Source organism: Nomascus leucogenys, chromosome 10 (assembly GCF_006542625.1).
Source record: "Nomascus leucogenys isolate Asia chromosome 10, Asia_NLE_v1, whole genome shotgun sequence".
Classification (NCBI taxonomy): domain Eukaryota; kingdom Metazoa; phylum Chordata; class Mammalia; order Primates; family Hylobatidae; genus Nomascus; species Nomascus leucogenys.
This window is the reverse complement of record NC_044390.1, coordinates 35517066-35541548: the sequence shown is the minus strand read 5'-3', so window position 1 is coordinate 35541548 and position 24483 is coordinate 35517066. Positions and strand designations below refer to the sequence as shown.

Genomic DNA, 24483 nt, shown 5'->3' with positions numbered 1-24483 from the left:
GGCTCGCGCTGGTTCCCAGGGAAACCGCCCGCGGAGGAACCTGGGGCCAGGGCCGTGACACCTGCGACGAACCCCGCCTGGCGCCAGGGGGCGCGGAAGCGCGTCCGCCCCCAGGCCCCACGCCGGGCTCGCCCCGCCCCTGCCGGCCACACCCCCCTACCCCGCCCTCCCTCCGTGAGGACCGGCCGCTCCCGGCTCCCGGCCCCCGGCCCCGCTTCCGGCGCAGGCGCAGTCCCGCGTTCCCTCGGCGACTGCCGGCGTAGTGAGCCCGCCGCGGTGGAGTGTAGCGGGAAGGGCTCGTCGTCCTCCTCCGTCTCTCGCTGCTTCGGGGCGCGCTCTCTGCGGCTCTGTGAGCGCCCCTGAGCGCCGGCAGCGGCCGCGGTGGGCTCGTCAGGTGAGTGCGGCCGCGGGAGGGAGAGGCCCGGAGCGTGGAGCACCGCCCCCCTTGGCGCCCGCGCGCCCGCTTCTGGCGAGTTGGCCAGGAGGAGCGGCCGCGGCAGGTGCAGGTGCTGGCGCCGTGGAGGGCGCGGCACGCGGGGGTTCGGCGGGATGCCCTGGCCCGGTGAGCGCGCTCTCCGCCTGGGCACTTGGGCTCCGGGCCCTTGGGGGCGGCGTGTGGGGGGGACCTCGGCGCCCCGGGTCAGCCGGCCGCCCCCTGGGCTGCTGGTGGGCGTCGGGCGGCGGCTCCTTCCCGGGGCACGGACGCGTTACACATTAACTGCGCGGTCCCGCGTGCCCGGGGCAGGGAGCCCAAGTCCAGCGGGTTACCTGGCGGCGGGCGGGCGCGTCCGGGAGCGGAGGGCCGCGGTCGCGAAGAGGGTGAAGAGAGAGTTCCCGAACAAGTCGGAAGCAGCTCACAACACCGGACGCCGCCCGGCAGGGCTGTGGAGCTGGGGTGGTTTTGTGCCCCAGTCTTAGGAAACGACGCGCGAGGCACCGTGCTGAGGCGTAGAGGTCACCCTCGGGAGGTTTCGGTGAAACCTGGTGGGAAATTCCGGGCAGGCGCCCGGAGTCGCTCCCGAGGAGGCAGCTCCGTGCCGCCAGACTTGTGTTCGGGGGAGTTGAGACGAACTGCGCGGGTGGGATTGCATGGCTCTGCCCTCCCAGCGTTGACAACTCGCCCCGACCGCCAGGAAAGCGCGAGCTTCCTGGCTCCAGAAGTGATGATGCTGGGTGGAATCCCCAGCATGTGAAGAGTTGCTGGTTGTTATGGGATTAAAAAAGATGGGTAAGGTCTTGAAAGACACGAGCGCTGAGTTAGTACTGATTACTGAGAGGCAATTTAGTTTCATGGAAATGTTGCCTGTTCGGAGGCTACCTGTTATATACTCTCCTATTTCACCCCAACTCCTTCCGTTCGTTGTCGGGTTGAAAGCCTTGTAATCTCTTGTAGTGGAATGATTGCATAATTGGAGGAGGGGCCCATAAGAGGATTACAACAAAACTGTTCCATTGTAAATCAGTTGAAAGACCCAGTTCTTGTTCATTATCCTTTTTCTCATTTTGTCGTTCATGAAGGTTTTTTTTTTTCAGTGGTGAATGACAAATCAAGGAGAAAAGAGGCAGAATAGGGTTGTAGACCAATCGTAGTAAATATTTGATACTGTTAAATATTTCACCAGTTTTATGGGGCCTTGTTCTGTTATCATTTGTTATTTATTTACTAGTACTGTGCATTTTGATAGGACTTTTGATGTTTGGACAATGTATTCCAGATGTGGTTTATGTGATCTAATCCTAAAGCCCTTGTGGAATTTATAGAAATAAAGTTATACAATTAAGTAGTCCATTTTTTAACTATTAAAGGAAAAGCCATTGCACTTTTTTCCATTACAGTAATGTTACATATTAATGTATACCTTTGTGAACCAAAGTGCTTGATATAACGCTTCCTTCTGTGTTTGGCAAACAACTCATCTGTGGTATTGAATACTTGTAACCTTTCACCAGGATGGCCATTTAATGTTTAGCTGCTTTGTGGTATTTCTGAATAGATCCTATTGTACTTTTTGAATTAGTGTAGTTATCCTTATGCTTCCTTTAATATTCTTTACCTTTGATTTTGTCTAAACTCTCATCCTCCCCCAACACACACATCCTCTACAAATAATTTTTAAAATGGAAAGGTTCTTAGAAATCTGTTTCACCCCCTCATTTTTTAAACATGGCAGGAAAAAATACCTTGTAGATTACAGTAGTTTTATATGCATTATAGTAGTATACTTTTTTCCCCCTCAGCAGGAGTCAGTGAACAAATTAGTGAGCTGGCTGAATGAAAAATTAATGTTCAGCTCCATCATTTACTGTGCATAAAACCTTGAGTAAAACATTTAACCTGTTTGAGCTTATTTTCTCCATTTGTCAGTGGAAATACTGTTAGGTTGAAATTGCTAATATTCTGCTGTTTTTTATGTTTCAACCTAATACGAACTTCATAATGGTAAGATGAGGATTTAATAAGATACTCTATTAGAGATGTGGGGAAGGGGAGAAGGAACCAATGTGAGCTTGATTGTGTGCAAGGCACTGTGTGTGCTTGTTTTCGATACCTTGACTCCTCAGTCCTCTGGACATTCCCGCGATATAGGTGGTTTATAAAATTTTACAAGTCAGGAAATGGAGGCTTAGAAAGTTGCAATAATTTGTCTGTAGTTACTTAGTTGTAGGTGGTCGTACAGCTGGCCAGTGAGAGAGCCGGTATTAAAAACTGTATCTGACTGCCCAAAATGGAACGTAGTGCTCCTGTTTCTTACATTCCTGGTATGCACCTTCTATTGAAGAGCTTTGTAACTATAAGGAGGCACACAGATGACAAGTGTTACCATTTGTATTTCTGGTTTAAAAATATCCAAGATTTCTGAAGACGGTGATGCCAGCATTGCTACTACAGTTACTTTTAAGTCTAGTGCTTATCAAGCCAAGTCCTGGTATAAGCTTTATACTCATTTACTCTCACAGTGAGCAAGGAGATGATACTTTATCCCTATTTTGTAGTTGAGAAAATTGAGATGCTGAGACCTTATGTAGTTTGCTCAAGGTCACATAGTTAATTAAGTGACAGGTCTAGATTAGATGTCAGACAGTTTGTCTTCCATGTCTGTGCTCTTAACCACTACACTCTGTCATTTCTTCATGTATAAGTGGTAATGCTGAAGAATTGTTTGCTCATAATCACTATATTATCACTTCTTTATGTGTAGCTTATAATGCTGAAGAACTTTGTAATTTAGCTTTTATGAGATACGTAATGTTAATGTAATATGTAATTCTCATTGTGTCACCAGAGATTTTTTTAAATCAAATACTCATTGAGCATCTACTCTGCAAGTCACAGTAGGGGTTAAAGGAAACTGTTCTTAAGGAATATGGAAGGTAGGGCCTTATAATCATTCCCATATCTTTTATAAGTTCTTCAAAATGTAGAACGCACTTTACATATTTTAATGAAAGTCAACTAAGACAAAGTGCTAGGATAGTTGAGTAGTGGAGAGGAAGGACAGATGGGTAGTGGGTAGAGATATTTGTGCATTGAGGTAATGAGGGAAAGCTTGAAGATACTCCAAGGGAGTACGCTTTTTCAAACTAAACTTTTTTCCAATATAATTCTGATTAAGATGCAATTCATCAAAGGATAGTAAATTGGTTACTACGCATTTGATATCCTAAAAACAAAATATCTGAGCTTTTGTAAACTGCTTTCTAGCTTGTTTCTCCTTTTTTATACTACTATCCTTAGTTGTACCAGATGGTACTCTTTTTAAAAATTTTATGCTTTTATAATACTGAGTACCTCTTTTTTGGTATTTATGAACTTTGATATTTGTGTTGTATTTGTAATTGTTTCTAGGGCCCTAGAAACATGTTTATTGACAAGGTGGTCTCTTCCTCTAGTCTACAAGTGCTTCGAGAGTAGGGCTTACCTCATTTTATAGCTTTAACATTGGGCCAGGTAAAAGTACCGTGCTGTGTTTGGTGATGGATGATCAGTTGAAGAACGTTAGGATGTATTGAAGCTGCTCTAGCAGTAGAAGTTGAAATGAGCATTGAGAAATGAAGGGACAAAGGAAAGAAGAGGAAGATACTTATACAACTGGGAGCATTAACTTGCTATCTCTATTTTCCCTTCTGCTTTCCTTTTCAACTTACAACTAAATGAGGTAGTTTTATAAGTTTACATCGTACATAGTCATGGTTAAAGTGGAAAAAGTAATCTGATTTATCTTAGAATATAGGCAACACGAAATTAGATAACTATAGCCATAAACTGATATTACTTAGAGGAAAAAGAATGAAAATTATTCAAATAGTTCAAGTTCATGAAAGATTTGATGTCGTTAACAGTAGGATTGTAAATATAATCAAAATGGCAGTTGATGAAATTCCCCTGAGGAGTATGGATACATACACAAATAAGTATATGAATTGACAGTTTAGTATGAAGAAACTGTTCAAGAATGTGAGAATGCCCTATGAGCATAAAGGAGCATATAGATGATAGCTTAGAACCACTTAAATAAGTGAACTGTAGTTTGATATGCCCAGATAAAAGTAATAGTATTGAATATTTGTTTGGGAGCACCTGGTTGTCAGATAAGGATAAAGTATAAAAGAAAAACCAAAATAAGTTTGAAAAAACAATAAGCAAATTTATATCAATTCCCTGTGGGGAAAAGAATCATATTTGAACTACATGCCTCAGAAAGACTAGTTTTCCCCTTCTTTCCCTTTTATCTAAGATAAATAAAGATCCCTTCTGATTTGTAAGACAAACCCCTCAGTATGCTTTTGCTATTTCTCCCATTACATTTTTTTCTTTCTTAGATCTTTATAAAATCATACGTTTGTGTTGTGCTTTACAATGTATACAACATTTTTACATTGATTTGCCATTTGATTTTCTCAAATGTAGGCAGGGGAGATAATATCACTACCATTATAGATGTCAAAACTGAAGCTTAGAGAGATTAAATGACTTGCGTCAGTTCACACAGCTTGTCAGTGACAGAATCTGAACTAGAAGGAAGGTTTTCTGAAGTTAGTCTGTTAAAATGCTCAGGTTTTCTCAAACTTCAGTTTCTCCAGTTTTGATACTCTCGCAAAGTACTTACTGTTTCATTTCTATCTTTTTCAGCAAAAATGTAGCCTGAATAACTGTCTCCACTGTGTACTGCTTTGCTATTCATTCCTTCTCTAAAGACTCTTGTTTATTTATTCAGTCAGTGCGTACTTCAGCACCTGTTGAATGTTTAGTTGGCATATATTCTTAAGAGGATATATAAAATGAGGCTTCCATTATTGAGAAAAAGAAATTTGGAAAATGATTTTTTAAAAAAATTGTACTTTTAAGTTCTGGGATACATGTGCAGAATGTGCAGGTTTGTTACATTGCCATGGTGGTTTGCTGTACTCATCAACCCATCATCTACATCAGGTATTTCTCCTAATGCTATCCCTCCCCTAGTCCCCCACTCCCCCCACAGGCCCTGGTGTGTGCTATTCCCCTCCCTGTGTCCATGTGTTCTCATTGTTCAACTCCCACTTATGAGTGAGAACATGCGGTGTTCTGTTAATTTAAATAAATATTTAATTACAAATATTTGTAATTAATTTATTACAAATTAATTTTATTAATTTAATAAATTTTATTAATTTAAATAAATATTTAATAATTTAAATTTAAATAAATATTTAAGTTTAAATAAATATTTAAATAAATATTTTTTAAATTTAAATAAATATTTAAATAAATATTTAAATTTAAATATTTATTTAATTAAAATAATTTTAAAATTAAAGTAATTTAAATAAATATTTAATTACAAATAAATATTTGTAATTAATTTATTACAAATTAATTTAATTTAATAAATTAATCTGTTAATTTAAATAAATATTTAATTACAAATATTAATTGTATTATTACAAATAAATATTTGTAATTAAATATAATATAATATTAGCTCATAAGTTCAGAACATTTTGTGAAAACCGTCAACATAACACACGGCAATGACTAACGTCTCTACACGTGTCGGGTTGTACATTGAAGTATTGTGGAATTAGGCCGGGCATGGTGGCTCACACCTGTAGTCCCAGCACTTGGGAGGTTGAGGCAGACAGTTACTTGAGGTCAGGAGTTCGAGACAAGCCTGGTCAACATGGCAAAACCCCATCTCTACTAAAAATACAAAAAATTAGCTGGGTGTGGTGGCCGGCACCTGTAATCCCAGCTACTCAGGAGACAGATGTTGCAGTGAGCCGAGATTGTGCCACTGCACTCCAGCCTGGGCGACAGAGCGAGACTGCATCTCAAAAAAAAAAAAAAAAGTATTGTGGAATTAGTGGGAATTCATTTGTGATCTATTATAATAAAAATGGGAAAATTGTGTAGCCTGATTGACCATTTGACTAATTTGACTAATTTTGCTCTTGGGCTATTAATTACATTCGCATTTATAAACATAGAACGCTTCTTAAAAGATAAATGTGATTTTTTTTGTCATAACTAAAATGCTAGTTTGGGAAGCCAACTTTAAAATTATTGTGAAAGCTAATGAAAAAATGACTTTATGTATATACTTGTTTTGTTTTTTCCTCCTTTATTATACAGTATTTGAATAAATTTTGAACTTTCCTTTTTATTTTGAGAGCACTATAAATTATGGAGAGTTTCAAATAAGATAAGTAGACACAATAGTATAATGAACCTGAAAGTTTCCATCATGTAGCCCAGTAACTATCAACAATGATCAGTCCTCATCCATCCACTTCTCCACTTCTATATTATTTTGAAACAAATTGCAAGTCCTGTGTGATTTCACCTGTAGATATTTCAGTATTTCCCAAAGATAAGAGCAGTTAACTACAGTACTTTTACAAACTTTGTTCTTTATTTTTTCATTTTAATCTATATTTCCTGCTTTTATTATTACAAATTTTAAAAAACACTAATTCCTTGATATAAAATATCTACACTTTTTTAAAAAATACACAGGAATATGGGTACTATAGTAAATTCAAGTTTCTGCTTATTTTGATTTATATGCTGTTTTTTTTTTTTCCAAGTCCTGTAAGGAGCTGAATAAGTATTTTAAATTCTGACATAGTAGCAAAACAGAGGAGGAAATGATAACAAAAATAATATAGAGGAAAATAATAGAACACAAAGCAATAGCAAATGCTCATTTTGGTAGCAGTGCTTTAGAGAAACTTCAGTTTTGTCTTTGTGAAAGTAAGAGAAGGGTTCAGAAATTAAACATTATTATTCTGTTTGGATTGTTCACTTCTTTTTTTTTTTTTTATACTTTAAATTCTGGGATACCATGTGCAGAACATGGAGGTTTGTTACATAGGTATACACGTGCCATTGTGGTTTACTGCACCCAGGATTGTTCACTTCTTAGAGATCCTTTGTTGTGATTTAACCTTTATTCCCATCTCCCTACTCCCTATCCATTTCACCTTCTAAGCGTGTCTCAGATGTAGTGGAGTTAGGTGTTAGAGTCAGACATACCAGTGTTTGAATACTAGCTCTGTTACTTTTTGTCTATTTGACAAAATTAATCTTTCCAAGCCTCCCTTTTTTTATATCTGTAAAGTCCCTACTTTACAGTTCAAATGAATGCTCTGAAGATTAACTGGAATAATTGTGTGTTTGTGAATAAATATAAATGAAGCTGTTCTGAATGTTTTCTGTATGTATATATGCCTCCATCCCCTCATTCCAGTGCATGACCTTGGCGTTAGATCAGACAGTAATTGTTTAACCAGCCTCTAGTCTTTAGTAAAGTTCTCATTGCCTTGGGAGTCATTTTTAAATGACTACATTACAATACATCTATACTTTCTAAAATGTAGATCTCACCATCTCTTCAGGATAAACTTTAAGCAACATTTTCTCTTTTAAAGAAGGCTTTTAATGGTCTGTCATAGTCTGCCTCTCCAGCCTGCTTTTCTGTTACTCTCTCCTTTGTTAGTTTTGTTAGTGCCAGACCCTTATTCCCTGACTGTCCTATCCTATTCCCCTGCCCATCTACTGGACTTGTATTCAGCATTCAAAATCTGACTTATGTTTTACTTCTCCTTGAGACATTCTCCTCTTCCCTCTTCCCTCCCCACAACCCTCAGAATAATCATGCCGTGGCTCTTAGAGGCTGTGTGCCATCTCTTTGGTCCATTTGTATCTGTATTCTTAGCACTTAGTGTCAGGATTTGCCTGGAGGTTTTGAAGCTGGCAATCATCCTTCCATTCCAACAAGAATAAATATAATTTATCACATATATGTATGAAATAAATGTATTTAATATATATAGTAAATGTTGAAGGTTTTTAAAGAAGTGATGGAATTTGTAACTAATTCATGGAATTTATAACAGTTCAATTCATTATATGCTATTGAAGTAGCAGTCTCATTTTTAATCTCAGAAACTTTCTTTCATAATTCATGTTAAATTAAGAAGTCATTTGGGAATTTAAAAAGCATCTGGACTTTCCTCCCTGCCCCCCTTCCACAACTGTCTGTGAATAAATTGAAAGAGGAAAATAGTGGTTACATAATCTTTAAACCTTTTCTTTTGACATGCCTTGGAATATTTAATTTCTATTATTGTGATAATAAAAGTAAAACAAAATTATACTACAGTATAATAGATAGATGTTTACTTTTTTGAGGAAAATCATTCAAAACAATAAGCTTTTAATTTTTAATATTTAAACCCAAACTCAACAATCATTACTTTTTGTTCTTAGTGATAGTGCTTGTGCTGATACAGTATGATCAAAATATTTGGCAAGTATTAGGAAATGTCCTGGAGATCATTATAATAGTAACAGCCGGTCTTAATTGCTAAGTGCCAGATATGGTGCTAAGCTCTTTAATTCTCATGACTACCTTAGGTACAGTTATCTCCCCTTGCCCTTTGTGTGTGTGTGTGTGTGTGAGAGAGAGAGAGAGGTCTTTCTCTGTTGCCGAGGCTGGAGTGCAGTAGCACGATCACAGTTCACTACAGCCTCAACCTCCCTGGCTCAGGAGTAGCTGGGACCATAGGCATGTGCCACCACACTCTGCTAATTTTTAAATTTTTTGTAAAGATGGGGTCTTGCTATGTTGCTTTTGGTTGTTGCTTAAACATCTTGGGCACAAGCAGCTGTCCTGTCTTGGCCTTCCAAAGTTCTGAGATTACAAGAACCACTGTGCCTGACCTGTCATCTCCATTTTTAGATGAGAAATTGAGACTTAGATCTCTAGGTCACTTTATTAGTAACTGGTGAAGCCAAGATTTGAGACTGATTCCAGAGTACAAGCTATTTCATGAGATAGTGAATACTGGTTAAGTTACCCTGTTGGCCTTTCTCCTAGTAGACAAGTACATTCCTTTATCTACCAGGATTATTTGATCCAATTCTACAGTGAAATAGATGAAGATATTTGGGTTCAGATAAGTTACCTGCCCAGGTTCATAGATAGATCTCAGCTTGATCAGGAGCCTTAGCTTTCTTCTTCAGGTACTGATGCTTCTACTCTGCTGTGTTGCCATATTACCTCCTTTGTTGGAAATGATTTACTTTCTGAGTGTAGTGCTTTGAGGAATTTTAGTAAATATAGAACTCAAATTATTTAATTTTCACATGTATTAAATTGATATGAAAAAAGATAAAAATCACAGCTTTAGTTTTTTTTTTTTTTTTTTCTAAAATTAAGATTCTATGTTTCCCATTTGTCAAGGTAAGTCCAAATTAGGGGAATGTGCTTCGTGTGGAAAAATGGATTTTATTTTTTCTTTTTGACTACTGATATAAATCAAGTTGCTAGATTTCATTTAAAATATGTGTATTCATTTTATTCATGTTCTTCAGATGTTTCATTGATAATATTTTCCCATTAATCCTGATTTCTTGAGTTGTCCTAGGGATGCCTTTTGTTTTCAAGAAACATTTTAAAAATTCACTTTAATTAGAATAAGTAAATTTCATAAGAAGTTGTTAGGATCTTTCTAGGCATTTATTAAATGAGTTAATATATATGAAATTCTTAGCACCACTATCTGACACATAGTTAACCTTCAGTAAAGATTGACTGTTGTTTTTGCTGTGATAGTACTGATTTCGAGAAAGAAAAATTAACAGGAAATGCATATTAGGGATCAGAAGCAAATTGTTTTGATCAACTTTTTCTTGTGGTCTGCAGTCTGCTTTACTACCTGGAGCTCAGTAATAAGGCCAGCCAAGTTGTGTTGGTAATTCACCCATAAGAATTTAATGTGATCATCTTTTTTACATATTGGTCATGATCCTTGACAAGTTTAATTTATTAATTGGGATAATCAGTTGAAATTAGTTCTTTTTGAATCATTCATTGCTTAATGCAAAAGATACTACTGCTTAAAAATAGTTTATTTTACTCTTATAAAGATGTTGCATGTGAAATAAATCTTAAAGCTTCTATATATTTAAAGGGCAAAAGATTTTCAGACCAGTGAGATTGGCAGCTCATTACCAGCTAAATTACATTTTATGGAAATTTCACGTGCTTGAAAAAGGGATTAAATTTAATCTCAAAATAATCTCCTTTTCAGAAGTGACTTGAATTTAGACAGTGTTTAAATGTGTTCCCCAGAAGGGGAACATTGTAGGTTAGAAGCACTTCTCAGAGGCGTTGTCCTAAGTGCTATATAACAGGGGTCCCCAATCCCTGGGCTGTGGACCTAAATGGTCTGTGGCCTCTTAAGAACTGGGCCACACAGCAGGAGGTAAGTGGCAGAAGGTAAGTGGCGGACAAGCGAACATTCCCACTTGAGCTCCACCTCCTGTCAGACCAGCAAGCTGCATTAGATTCTCATAGGAGTGTGAACCGTATTGTGAACTGCACATGCGAGGGATCTAGGTTGCGTGCTTCTTAAGAGAATCTAATGCCTGATGATCTGAGGTGAAACAGTTTCATCCCGAAACCATCCCCTCCCACCCTCTGCCCTGTCTGTGGAAAAATTGTCTTCCATGAAACTGGTCCCTGGGGCCAAAAAGGTTGGGGACCGCTGTTATATAGTATTATCTCTTTTAATTTTCATTCTGTTAGGTAGCAAAACCAAGGCACAGATTTCCAGATGGGAGAACCTAGGCTCAGATTGTCTCAGTAATTTGACAGAAGTGGGATTCCCACCTGTGTCTCTTGGAGACTTGTACTTTATATTCCTAGCTTGTGCTGCAGCTAATGGAGTATCTGCGTTTTGTATAAATGCTTTGCTTTCACATGGTGGACATGTCTGGAAAGCCCTTACAAAGGTTTTGTCTTTCTCATTTCCTACTTCTTGTTTGGATCTTTCCTTTGGCTTTATTTTTTCGAGAATCCTTTGCCTGTGATTTATTTGTCCTTCCCGTGTGGTCTCTGAGTTTATTTGCATCTTCTGTGGCATTTATCACATATTATTGCCTCTACTTGTCAGTCTGCTACTCTAATAGGCTGTTTGAAGGCTGAGTAGATTTTTCTTCTTTCCCCAGAGCCTGGCACAGAGTAGGTCATTAGTAAATACTCGCTGAAAGAATGGCTGAAATACTGTGTTTATATGTGGGAAAAATAGGGTTAATGTTGCAGGCATGATGGATTTTAATTCAAAACTAAGAGAAACATTTTCTCTAGAACAGTGGAACAATGGAGTGGCAAAGTAGTTCTACTTGTAAGTGTGTTGTGGTGGTTAAGAGCTTGGACGGTAGAGTCTAATAATGGTAGGCTTTAATTCTGACTATAAGCTGCAGTTTCCTCAACCATAGATGCGCTATACTTAATATTTAGTAAGTGCTCAACAAATACTAGCTGTTACGGGGAGGAGCTACCTTAACTTCCTGTGAGATTGGGGCTGGTAGTTGAATGACTTGGCTCCTTGGCTTCCTGTTCCCTTCCTCTCTCCCTGGATTATTTTGAAACAAATCTAAGTAATCTTCTTATTTCATCTATAAATACTTCAGTGTGTATCTTTTTTAAAAGATAAGGATTTTAAAAATATAACCATTATACCATTATTATCCCTAAAATTAACTATCATTCCTAATAACATAATTTGTTTTTACAGTTGGTTTATTCAAAGAAGAATCCAAACAAGGCCCACAGATTGTGTTTAGTTACTTCTCTTAAGTCTATAAATTCCCTCTACCTCTTTTTTTTTTTTTTTTTTTTACAGTTTATTGGAAAAACCAGGTAGTTTGTTTATGATGAGAGTTTCCCAAAGTCTAGATTTTGCTGTTTTTGTCCCTGTGGTGTTATTTAACATGTTCCTTTCTCCTCTGTATTTACTATAAACTGATGACCATCAAGAGGCTTGTTTGGTTTGGGGTCTTTCTTTTTTTTTTTTTTCTTAGAGAGGCCAGAATGCTTCATTAATGGCAGTGATGTTCATTTCTTATTTGCCACATAATATACATAATGTTTGATTGTCTCCGTTTTTGTGACAAGATGTGATCAGTGAGTTCAGGTACTGTCATTCTGATTGATTAACTATAAAGTTCCTCAAACAACCTTTTACCTTATGGTTTTAATAGCTATTTAAATAATTATTGCCCTAAATGCATTATTTCATTAGGATTCCAAAATTATATTTATTAAATGGAATTCTGCTAAAAAGAACTTTTTCTCATGAGCTGTTCAGTTCCTTGATATACAGGAAAGCCAGATAAAATACTTCATTCTTTCATTTTATTTACCAGTTTTGAAAATAATGAATTGGTTCCATAGCATTGATCAAAGAAGGCCAGTGAGGTACTTTGCTTTATTTTTAGTGTCATTATGACCTCATGGATTTAAAAATATTTGCCTTTCAGTTCTTTGCAGATATCCTTTTTGATGTTCAGATTGTCCCGTTTTTGGTTAGTGGGAGTCCTTTTGATATCAGTCCAGTAGTTTTTGATGGTATACTTGCTTTCTGGTATAACGATGTTCCAGGGTCCTTTCGTATGTTTCTGTCCCAGGCTGGAATCAGCCATTTTCCCAAGGAGCCTGTGTTCTTTTTTGGAGGACATGGTATTACTCTGAGCACACGGGTGCGCATTGCTCCTGAGTTGGTCAGCGTTGCTATGCCTTTTCATTGGATAAACTTAGAATTTTTTTTCTGGTGTTTCTGAGTCAAATTTAGGCCTCTAGGATTTAAATTCTTTGATTTTTTTATTTGTATTTTTTCTAATATGCTGAAAATCTTAGTTCCAAATGACACTGGCATAACTTATTTGCTTCATCTTATAACAAAGTTTCAGAATCACAGTTTCAATATTACTACTGTTATGAACATTGAAAATAGGTTATGACTTTTTTCACTTCCTTTTGCTTTTAGAATACATTCCATTAGGGATATATATTTATGTTGTTATTTTTTAAAATCACTTGAAGTAGTTCTTTTCTGTGTGGTTAAGCTACCGTCTCAATACACAAGTTTATTTGCTTTATGTGTAGGGATTCTTTTTTAAACTTTAATTTTTACTGTTTACATGGTTCCAAGCTCAAAATCAAATATGTAAAGCAGAGTACTTTCAGAAAAAAGTCTAGCTTTCATATTTTTCACTCTGTCATCTCTCCTATAGGTAACCATTTTGCCTGCTTTTTTTTCTTTTGTTCTTTTTTTTTTTTTTTTAAAGATAGGGTCTTGCTCTTTCACCCATGCTGGAGTGCAGTGGTATGATCAAAGCTCACTGTACCCTCAAATTCTTCAGCTCAAGCCATCCTCCCATCTTAGCCTCCCAAGTGGTTAGGACTATAGGCTTGCACCATCACACCCAGCTAATTTTACAACTTTTTGTAGAGACAGGATCTCACTATGTTGCCCAGGCTGGTCTTTAACTCTTGGCCACAATTGTCCTCCTGCCTCCGTGTGTCAAGTTTTTGGGATTACAGGTGTGAGCCACTGAACCCAGCCTTTCCATTAAAAAAAAATTATATATATACATTAATTTTTTATTTTTATTCTCCTTTTTTAGATAAAAGGTAGTTTACTGTTATTTATCCTGTTTTTTATCTTACTGGTATATCTTCGATGTCACTTCATAGTGATATATGGATATGTATTTTACATCTGTGCAGTGCTTCATTATGAGGATGTACCCTGGTTCATTAAATCAGTTTTTTGCTATTACAAAGAGTGCTGTTGTCATGTTGCCAGTTTATCTTTAGGATAAAGCCCCAAGAGTGGCATGCTGGGTCACAGGTTTAATATCATTTTGAAGTTATTGCTAAATTTTCCTCCATAGGATTTGTACTATTTTGTATTTCCAGAAATGCAAATGCTTTTACGTTTTATGATTCAGTGAACCTTCAGGATATAGAGAGGTGAATTCATAGTATATGGGATAGAAGAAAGAATCATAAATAGTTACTGATTAAAATGTCGAAGTTTAATGCAAACCTAATACAAAGTTTTTTTATGTTAATGAATTGGTTAGTGTACTTGCCTGAACTATATTCAAGTGAAAATGAATTACGTACTTTGAATATAGCTGTTTTCTTGGTATATGTGGGTATATGGATTATGAATAAAAAATGAAAATTCTTTTGGGTGAAAAAATAATAAATTTTAATGGAGTATTAAACACCTTACATTCCTTATTAATCTCATCTTTCATTTGGCATAGTGAATATTTTATGTGAAAAAACAAGGACTAGTTTCATTTTGAAGAATTAACTATTTAATTTTAATAAACAGCTTATTGGATTTGAAATTTGTCATTTGTAGATTTAATTGTTGCACTTTGGGTTGTCTATATGCTGGAAAGTTTGTGACACATACTAATTTGTAATTTTGAAATGATACTGAGTCAGATCTCTTTCAACTTTGCTGAAATTTTTTTGTTTTTATTCTCTACTTGTATTATTTTAACACTTATTATTAAGGATTTGAGAGTTAAATTTTTCATCTAGTTTAACAAATGAATACTTCTGCATCTTATGGAAGAAATGATGTGCTATATTGTTTGGTTTGGCATTTTTTTTTTATTTTTAATTTTTGAGTTGGAATCTCAGTCTGTCGCCCAGGCTGAAGTGCAGTGTCTCAGCTCATTGCCACCTCTTGGGTTCAAATGATTCTCCTGCCTCAGCCTCCCGAGTAGCTGGGATTATAGGCATGGGCCAGCATGCCCGGCTAATTTTTGTATTTTTAGTAGAGACAGGGTTTCACCATGTTGGCCAGGCTGGTCTCGAACTTCTGATCTCAAGTAATCCACCCGTCTCGGCCTCCCAAAGTGCTGGGATTATAGGTGTGAGCCACCAAGCCTGACCTGTTTGGCATTTTCTAAGTTCCGGGAAGATATTATCCACAACTGTCAAAGTACTATCATAGGAAGGAAAAAAACTGGAAAGAGAGATTGGATTCAGATCCTAGAAGACCCTACTTTTTTGGCTAAGAAGTTTGGTCTTTATTCAGCAGACAGGGAAAATCAATAAAGAATTTGTAAGATGCCATTTAGCTTTGAATTCCTCAGAGGAAAAACTTGAGTGGTACACTCAAGTTAGTTTCCATGTAAACTTTGTGATGCAATTGAATAGTTACGTGAACTGTTTTTTGCTTATGGAGAACCTGAAGCATATGTGGTATTGTTAGTGCCTGTGCTATGATAATTCAAGTTTATTGAGGCCATACTCTGTGTCAGGTACATAATACTCTACAAAATACTTTACATGGATTGTCTCCTTCAATCCTCATGGCAACCAGGACAAGGGAGGGGCTAGTGTTATCCCCATTCTAATCTCATCAGAGGAGAAATTTAAGGCTTATAGAAATGAAACACATTATCCAGGATTGGATCCTGTACATATAAAGGATATTATTGGAACAATTAGTGAAATTTGAATGGGGCCTGTTGATTAGATGGTAATTTTAATCACTGTTAACTTCCAGATTTTGATGATGATTTTGTGGTTAGATAGGAGAATGTCCTTGTACTTAGGATGCACACACACATACACAGATACACACACACACACACACACAGTGTATATGTATACATTGAGATATTAAGTGGGCATCATGTCTGAAACATTCTCAAATGGCTCAAAAATGTTAAGTTTCATAATCTGGGTGACAGGTATGAGAGAGTATGTGTGTGTCTTTACTGCCTTTCTACTTACTCTAACCAAGGTCATGTATAATCACAAAGTTAAATATAAATACAAGAGATCTGTGGTACAGCAGGATGACTGTAGTTCCTGGTGATATATTGTAAATTCTTGAAAAATGCAGAGAGTAAATGTTGAGTTTTCTCATCACAAAATAATGGCATGAGGTAATACATTTGTTAATTAGCTAGTTAGCCATTTCACAATGTGTATGTGCCTTCAAACATGTTGTACATGATAAATACAATGTTCTCTGTTAAAAAAATTGTTTTAAGAGTTTCACAGCATAATTGTTACTGAGTCTAAGATTGCATAATACTGTTAGATTTTATTTTTAGTATTTTCATATTTAAATAGTATACTGAGATAATTTATTTTAATATGAACATTTAATAATTTTAAAATATTTTTAAAAATTAAGCCAATTTTTATTCATTCCTCATACTAATTGATTATTCTCACTTTAACAGCATCGCTCATCACTTTCAGGTTTCTTCTAAATCAGATTGTTTGCCTTTTGTAGTACTCTGAGATTGCTTAGTAAATGTTAAGTGATTGTGGTGTTTTGTTTTTCTTTTTGTTTTTTGAGTGGGACAAGGTCTTGCCCTGTCACCCAGGCTGGAGTGCAGGGCTGTGATCACGGCTCACTGCAACCTGCATTTGGGCTCAAGCAATCCTCCCACCTCATCTTCCCGAGTAGCTGGTACTACAGGCGTATACCACCATGTGATTGTGGTTGTTTTAAAAAAGGCTCTTTTATTGTAAGCTTATAATTTACAATGGACTGTTAAACACATTTTATAATTTATACATTTTAATTTAGTTTTAAGTGTTATTATCTAAAAATAAGTATCTGCTTTTTGTTTTAACATAGGTTATCTTATGATGAGGCTTTTGCTATGGCTAATGATCCCTTGGAAGGCTTCCATGAAGTAAACCTTGCTTCACCTACTTCTCCGGACCTTCTTGGTGTGTATGAATCAGGAACTCAAGAGCAGACTACCTCACCAAGTGTCATCTACCGGCCACACCCTTCAGCTTTATCCTCTGTACCTATCCAGGCAAATGCATTAGATGTTTCTGAACTTCCTACACAACCCGTGTATTCATCCCCCAGACGTTTAAATTGTGCGGAAATATCTAGTATCAGGTAGGAAATAAGTAAATCACTTATTTGATTTTTTTTTTAAATGGACAGTTTGCTTAGTTACTCTATTTTAAGTTTTAGTATTTTTAGAAAATTTGAATAACTTAAGTGTGCCTAGGTAAAGAAATACATGACATGATAGTGTTCTAGAACAGGGTTGACAAACTTTTTATGTGAAGGGCCAGATAGTAAATATTTTAGGCTTTGCAAGCCATACAGTCTCTGTTGCAACTACTCAACTCTGCCTTAAGAGTTTGAAAGCAGCCATAGGCAGTATGTAAATGAATGAGAGTGACTGTGTTCCAATAAAACTTCATATATGGATGCAGAATTTTGAATTTCATTTGATTTTCATGTGTCACAAAATATTCCTTTAAAGATTTCTTTTCAACTATTTGAAATTGTAAAAACTATACTTGGCTCATTGATGCCTTATAAAAACAGGTGGAAGGCTTGCTTTAGCCTGCAGGCTATAGTTTGTTAACCCCGGCTCTTGAGTAGCACCGTCCTGTAGAACTTTCTGTGTTGATGAAAATGTTCTATTTCTGTGCTAATATGAATGATAGGTATTAACCACATGTAGCTATTGAGCACTTGAAATGTGGCTGATATGACTGAGGACATACTATTTATTTAAATACAGAAGCTAACAAATTGGGTAGTACAATTCTAGAGCTGTGTGTTTAAGCCAGTTCTATTGGAGCGTATGCTGATACTTTCTGAAAAATGTCTCTCTCCTTTACAGCTTTCATGTTACAGACCCAGCACCTTGTTCTACCTCTGGAGTCACAGCTGGATTAACTAAATTAACTACAAGAAAGGACAACTATAATGCAGAGAGAGAGTTTTTACAGGGTGCTACTGTAACAGAGGCTTGTGATGGCAGTGATGATATTTTTGGGTTGAGTACTGATAGTCTGTCTCGTTTACGAAGCCCATCTGTTTTGGAAGTTAGAGAAAAGGGCTATGAACGATTAAAAGAAGAACTCGCAAAAGCTCAGAGGGTAAGAAAGAAGATATTTTATTCTTCCATATATTATATTAGAAACGAGTATTTCTCCACGGGGTGGGGCAACCTACAGAAATGAAATCATGACAGTTGTACATTTATCCGTCACATATGCCCAGCCTCAGCTCCTGTTAGGCAGCATTTAGGAATCCGTGAAATTGGTTGGGTAGTAAAGAAGTTCCTCTAAGACTACTAACTGGAAAAATGTGGCTCTGTTAACTCTTCTATGCCCCACTGCATTGCCTGCTCCCTGTCTTGTATTATTTTAATGCAGATTGAGTGGGCTATATTCCACATGCAGGGTTTTACCTCCTTACTTCATGGCTGACTAAATGGTTATTTACTTGAAGTCACTCAGTCTAAGTCATTTTGTTTTGAGGAGTTTAAGCTGAGTTTGAATATTTTCTGTATCTTACCTTGGAGAATTTTCTTGGTAAGTTGTTGTGTTTCCCATTTGGTCATCTTTAAAGTTTCTGCTATTTATTTCCAAACTTGTGGCCATATCTTAGTCTTTTTCTGAGTCTGCAGTTAAATTTCAGAGGGAAATTTATAGAATGAAATGCATACATTAGAAAACAGGAAAAGTCTCAAATGGACAATCTAAGCTCCCACTTTAAGAATCTGTAAAAAGAAGAGCAAAATAAAACCAGAGCAAGTAGAAGGAAGGAAATAATAAAGAGTAAAAATCAATGAAATTGATAACAGAAAAAATAGATAAAATGAATGAGACAAAATGTTGGTTCTTTAAGAAGATTGATAAAATTGCAAGCCTCTCGCAAGACTGACACAAAGAAGACAGATTATCAATAGCAGGAGTGAAATGCAGGATGTCACTGGAGACTCAGATTGAAAGTATAATGGAATGATATGAAAAACTGCATATATAAACCTGACAACCTAGGTGAAATACCAGTTCACATGTAGAAAATTGAGAAGGTAGGGCAGACATTTATAGGTGTGATTTCCAGCCTACCATGACATTTCACAAACATATTCCCACTCTTTCCCTAGCATACTTGTCTCTCATGAGCGTAGTATATTCATTTTTTTAATCCCCAGTTCCTTCCCAAAGGAAAAGGATGTGGTGAGATGTGGTTGCATTTTGTTTCTGTCATCTGGCTCAGACTTTGTCTTAATAGACAGTATTTTAGTAAAATCACACATTATATAGAGGTAAAATTTTGAGTATATGTATCCATCTTTGAGAACACATGGTTATTGATCAGAACAGATTGATCAGAACAGATTGATTAGAACAGAACAATTTCTTAGCTCACTTGAGAATTTCCTTTGAAATCTAATATGCTTTATTTAGCGATACTGTTGAGATAATTGAAATGATGATGTGTGAACACGTGGTGACTTTTATGAAGAGTATAAGTTAGTATTAATATTTACTTAGATCTCAAGGCTTGAAAAGGACTCTTGAATATAAAAATACTTCCTGAATTGTGACAACTTGTGAATCAAAACTATGTCAACAGCCGTTTTCTTTAGTCTTATTATCTTAAGAGAGGCCATTTTCTATACTTTTTACTTACTTGGTTAACTGTTTGTGTCTTCCTATTTAATATGAGTTTCTTATAGATAGTGTATAGTTAGGTCTTGTTCTTTTGATCCTTTGTAATTATCTCTGTCTTTTAATTGGTGTTTAGACCATTTACATTTAATGGATAATGGTATAGTTTGGTTTAAATTTACCATCTTACTGTTTGTTTTCTGTTTGTCTCATTTGTTCCTTTTTCCCTTTTGTATCCTTTCTTTTGAATTAATTCTGTATTTTTAAAACAATTTCATCTTCCTGTGGCTTTTATCTTTGTTGTGTTAATTTAGTGATTGCTTTAGGGTTTATAGTAGACATATTTAACTTATCACTCTACCTTCCGGTGATATATTACTTTACATCTGGTGTACAGACCTTACAAAACTATACTTTTATTTTTCCCCTCCCAGTTTTTGTGCAATGATTGTTGTATATTTCACTTCTTTGTGTGTTTAAACCCCACAAAACACTATTGTTTTGTATTAAACAGTATTATCTTTTAAAGAGACTTAAATAATAACAAAGAATCTTTATATTTCTTTACATAGATAAACATCAGAAATGTTAGCTACATGGGCATCTGTGTGTTCATTCCTTTGGTATTCATTTCTTCATGTGGATCCAGATTTCCAACTCGTATCATTTTTCCTTTGGCTTGAAGGACATCCTTTTACATTTTTGTTGTGCATGTTTGATGGTGATAAATTCTTTTGGCTTTCGTACGTCTGTGTTCATTTTTGGTTTTTGAAAGATATTTTCGCTGAGTAAAGAATTTAAGATTGATAATTTTTTTTCTTTTGGTACTGTAAAGATGTTGCTTCAGTGTTTTCAAGCATGTACATTGTTTCTCACAAGAAGTCTGCTGTTAACCCTTACCTTTGTTCCTCTGCATATTAGGTCTTTTCTCTCTGGCTGCTTATGAGAGTCCTCTCTCACTGGCATAAGCAATGTGATTGTGATTTGCTTTGGTGTAGTTTCTTCAGCTTTTTTATGCTTGGGATTTGTTGAGCTTCTTGAAGCTGTAGGTTGTTAGTTTTCATAAAATTTGGGAAATTTTGGCCTTTATATCTTCAAAAAGTTTTCCATTCTTCCTCTCTCTCTCCTTTCCTCTGGATTCCTATTACATGTACATTAGGCTGCTTAAACTTATCTCACAGCTTGCTGGTATTATAGTCTTTCATTTAAAAATCTTTTTTTCTCTCTGTGTTTCATTGTGGGTAGTTTCTATTGCTATGTCTTCAAAGTCACTACTATTTTCTTCTGAAATATCTAATCTGTTAATCCCATACAGTATATTTTTAAACTAGACATTGTAGTTTCCATCTCAAAAGTTTGATTTGGATCTTTTTTATACTTCACTTGCTCTGCTTAATATGTTGGGATGCAGTTTAATAAATGTTTTGTTTCTAATAACTATTTCATCTCTTCAGATAATAATCTGGGGTAGATCTGGAGAGCACATTTTGTTTTTCATTTCTGGGGGATCACTGTCTTTTATTGCCTAATATGAAATGCTTCAAATTGTTGATCCATATATTTTTTCAGAATTTTAATTGTGTCAGATGGGTGGTAAATCTAATCCCTGTTCCTCTATCTTAATTGGAAGTAAAAATTGTACTTATTTATATTACTTCATTGTCTACCCCATTCAAGTAATCCACATAGAAAAACCTGCATTTATACACACATGCTTCAATAATTCTGAGTTTCATGAGGATAAGGATTGCATATGTTTTTGCTCATGATTGTATCTTGAGCATATAATGGGTTTTCAATACATTTTGTTGATTAAATGAATATATACATGTATATGCAGTTATACAAGTGTTTGTATACATACATGCCTGATATATTAGGGTGATGCTTATAAGTAACCCCCAAATTTTCGTGACTTTACCTAATAGAAATTCATTTTTATTCATTTAACACTCTGAAGCAGATGTTCATAGTTGGTAGGCAGTTCTCTGTGAAATAATTCAGAGATCTGTTCTCTTCTGTTTGGGGCCTTTGTAATTTCTTAGGGTTTTATTGTTATTTGTATCTACCCAATGAGACAAAAGGGAAAGACAGCTTAGAGAAGGTACAGCTTCTTCTAAAAAACCTTGGTTTAGATATGATACACATCACTTTTGCTCACATTCTATTGGTGTGAACCTCTTTCATGCCAATACCTAGGTGTATGGTGGGCTGGGTAATGTAATCCCTGGGTGGACAACCACTTAATCCATACTGTGTGTGTAGGGGGACCAATCATGTGGTCATTTATTTTCAGGTGCAGGGATGCCAGAGATGATGATGTAGTCATTTAGCTGTTTGGCCTTCCACAGGATATTGCTGAAGAGCAGCTTTTAGTGGAATTCTCAGGAGGAAGTTGGGCTTTAGTGCATTCTTATTAAGTATAGATCCTTGCACTCTACTCCAGATCTGCTGAAATCAAATTATTATGTTGAGGTTTGGGAATATGCATTTTCATCAAACTTGTTGATTCTTACATTCACTAAAAGGTGAAATCTGCTGTAAGAGGTTATTTTCAACTTTTATTTTTCTTAAAAGAAAATGAGCTAGGTGCAGTGGCTCACGCCTGTAGTCCCAGCACTTTGGGAGGCCGAGGTGGGCAGATCACAAGGTCAGGAGATCGAGACCATCCTGGCTAACACGGTGAAACCGCTTCTGTACTAAAAATACAAAAAATTAGCCAGGTGTGGTGGTGGACGCCTGTAGTCCCAGCTGCTTAGGAGGCTAAGGCAGGAGAATGGCGTGAACCCAGGAGGTGGAGCTTGCAGTGAGCCGAGATTGCGCACTGCACTCCAGCCTAGGCAACAGAGGGAGACTCCATCTCAGAAAAAAAAAAAAAGAAAATGAAATGACTTAGAAAATAAAGCCCAGTAGGATAGCTTGCAAAGAGAGTCATTGAAAAACACATACTTGCACTAACCCTATTCAGTATTGGTTCTACTAACTGTAGCCAAAGACATTCGTAAACATTAACAAATATTTTCTTTTTTATGAGATAAAACTATAAATTTTATTTTGCTTCTCAACATAAGCTCTGTCAAGTTAAAGACACTTTTATAAGGAATACCAGCCATTTAGTTCATTCTTAAAGAACTGAGGGTGCTGGGAATTTAACCATGTCAATGCAGTCTTTTTTACATTATTAGCTGAAGAAAAATGGATGCTTTTAAAATATTTTTTTAAGATTGTGAACAAAGAATTCCAAAGGAGCCAAATAAGGATTGCAAGGTGTATGCCTAATGATTTTTCATGGAAACACTCACAAAATTGCCCTTGATGAGAGGAATGAGCAAGAACATTGTTGTGGTGGAGAATGACTCTGGTGAAGCTCTCTTGGGCATCTTTCTGCTAAAACTTTGACTAACTTTCATAAAACACTCTGATAGTAAGCAGATGTTACCATTCTTTGGCCCTCCAGAAAATCAACCAGCAAAATGCCTTGAGCATGTGAAAAATAGTTGCCATGACTGTTGCTTTTGATCAGTCCACTTTTGCTTTGACTGGACCACTTCTACCTTTTGGTAGCCATTGCTTTGATTGTACTTTGTCTTCAGCATCATAGAGGAAAAGTTATGTTTCATCTCCTATTACAATTCTTTGAAAATGCTTCAGGATCTTGATCTCACTTGTTAAAATTTTTTTTTTCTTCAACTTTTATTTTAAATTTAGGGGGGTATATGTGCAGGTTTATTACCTGGATATGTTGTGTAGTTCTGTGGTTTAGGATATGAATAATCCTGTCACCCTGGTACTGAGCGTAGTACCCAATTGTTAGTTTTTCAGCCCTTGTCCCCCTCCCCTGTCTAGTAGTCCCCAGTTTCTATTTTTCCCATCTTTAGGTCCATGAGTACCCAATGTTTAGCTCCCACTTATAAGTGAAAAAAATGCAATACTTGATGTTCTGTTCCTATGTTAATTTGCTTAGGATAATAGCCTCCAGCTGCATCCATGTTGCTGCAAAGGAATTTATTTTGTTCTTTTTTAATGGCTATGTAATATTCCTTGGTGTATATGCACTACATTTTCTTTATCTGATCCACTGTTGATGAGCATCTAGGTTGATTCCATGTCTTTGCTATTGTGCATAGTGCTGGGATGAACATGTGAGTGCATGTGTCTTTTTGGGAGAATAGTTTTTCTTTTGGATATATACCCAGTAATGGGATTGCTGGGTTGAATGGTGGTAATTCTTTCCCAAGGCTGATGTCCAGAATGGTGTTTCCTAGGTTTTTTTCTAGGATTCTTATGGCTTAAGGTCTTACATTGAAATCTTTAATCTGTCTTGAGTTAATTTTTGTTTATGGTGAAGGGGGATGGGTATTCCAGTTTCATTCTTCTGCGTATGCCTAGCCAGCTATCCTAGCACCATTTATTGAACAAGGAGTCATTTCCTCATTGCTTATTTTTGTTGATTTTTGTCAAAGATCAGATGGCTGTAGGTCCAGGGCTTTATTTCTGGGTTCTGTATTTTGTTCCATTGGTCTGTGTGTCTGTTTTTGTACCAGCACCATGCTGTTTTGGTTATTGTAACCTTATAAAATAGATTGAAGTCAAGTAATATGGTACCTCCGACTTCTTTTTTCAAAGGATTGCTTTGGCCATTCAGGCCCTTCTGTGGTTGCATATGAGTTTTTAAATACTTTTTTTTTTTAGTTCTGTGAAAAACGACATTGGTAGTTTGATA

The 24483-nt window shown here is 36.6% G+C and overlaps 1 protein-coding gene across 5 annotated transcripts in view; it reads left to right on the top strand.

Moving 5' to 3' along the window:
• The first annotated feature begins 176 nt into the window (after positions 1 to 176).
• The window catches only part of RAB3IP (RAB3A interacting protein), a 66675-nt gene continuing 42368 nt past the window's right edge, over positions 177 to 24483 (top strand). For 3 of the 5 annotated variants that reach the window (XM_030819998.1, XM_030819995.1, XM_030819999.1), the window contains exons 1-3: positions 177 to 394; positions 16960 to 17235; positions 17978 to 18236. In XM_030819998.1, coding sequence (XP_030675858.1) covers positions 16985 to 17235; positions 17978 to 18236 — 510 coding nt within the window. In that variant the 5' untranslated portion in view covers positions 177 to 394; positions 16960 to 16984. Of the gene's footprint in view, positions 395 to 493; positions 563 to 16959; positions 17236 to 17977; positions 18237 to 24483 lie in introns of those variants that run through there. The other 2 variants (XM_030820000.1, XM_030819996.1) reach the window with 1 other exon arrangement.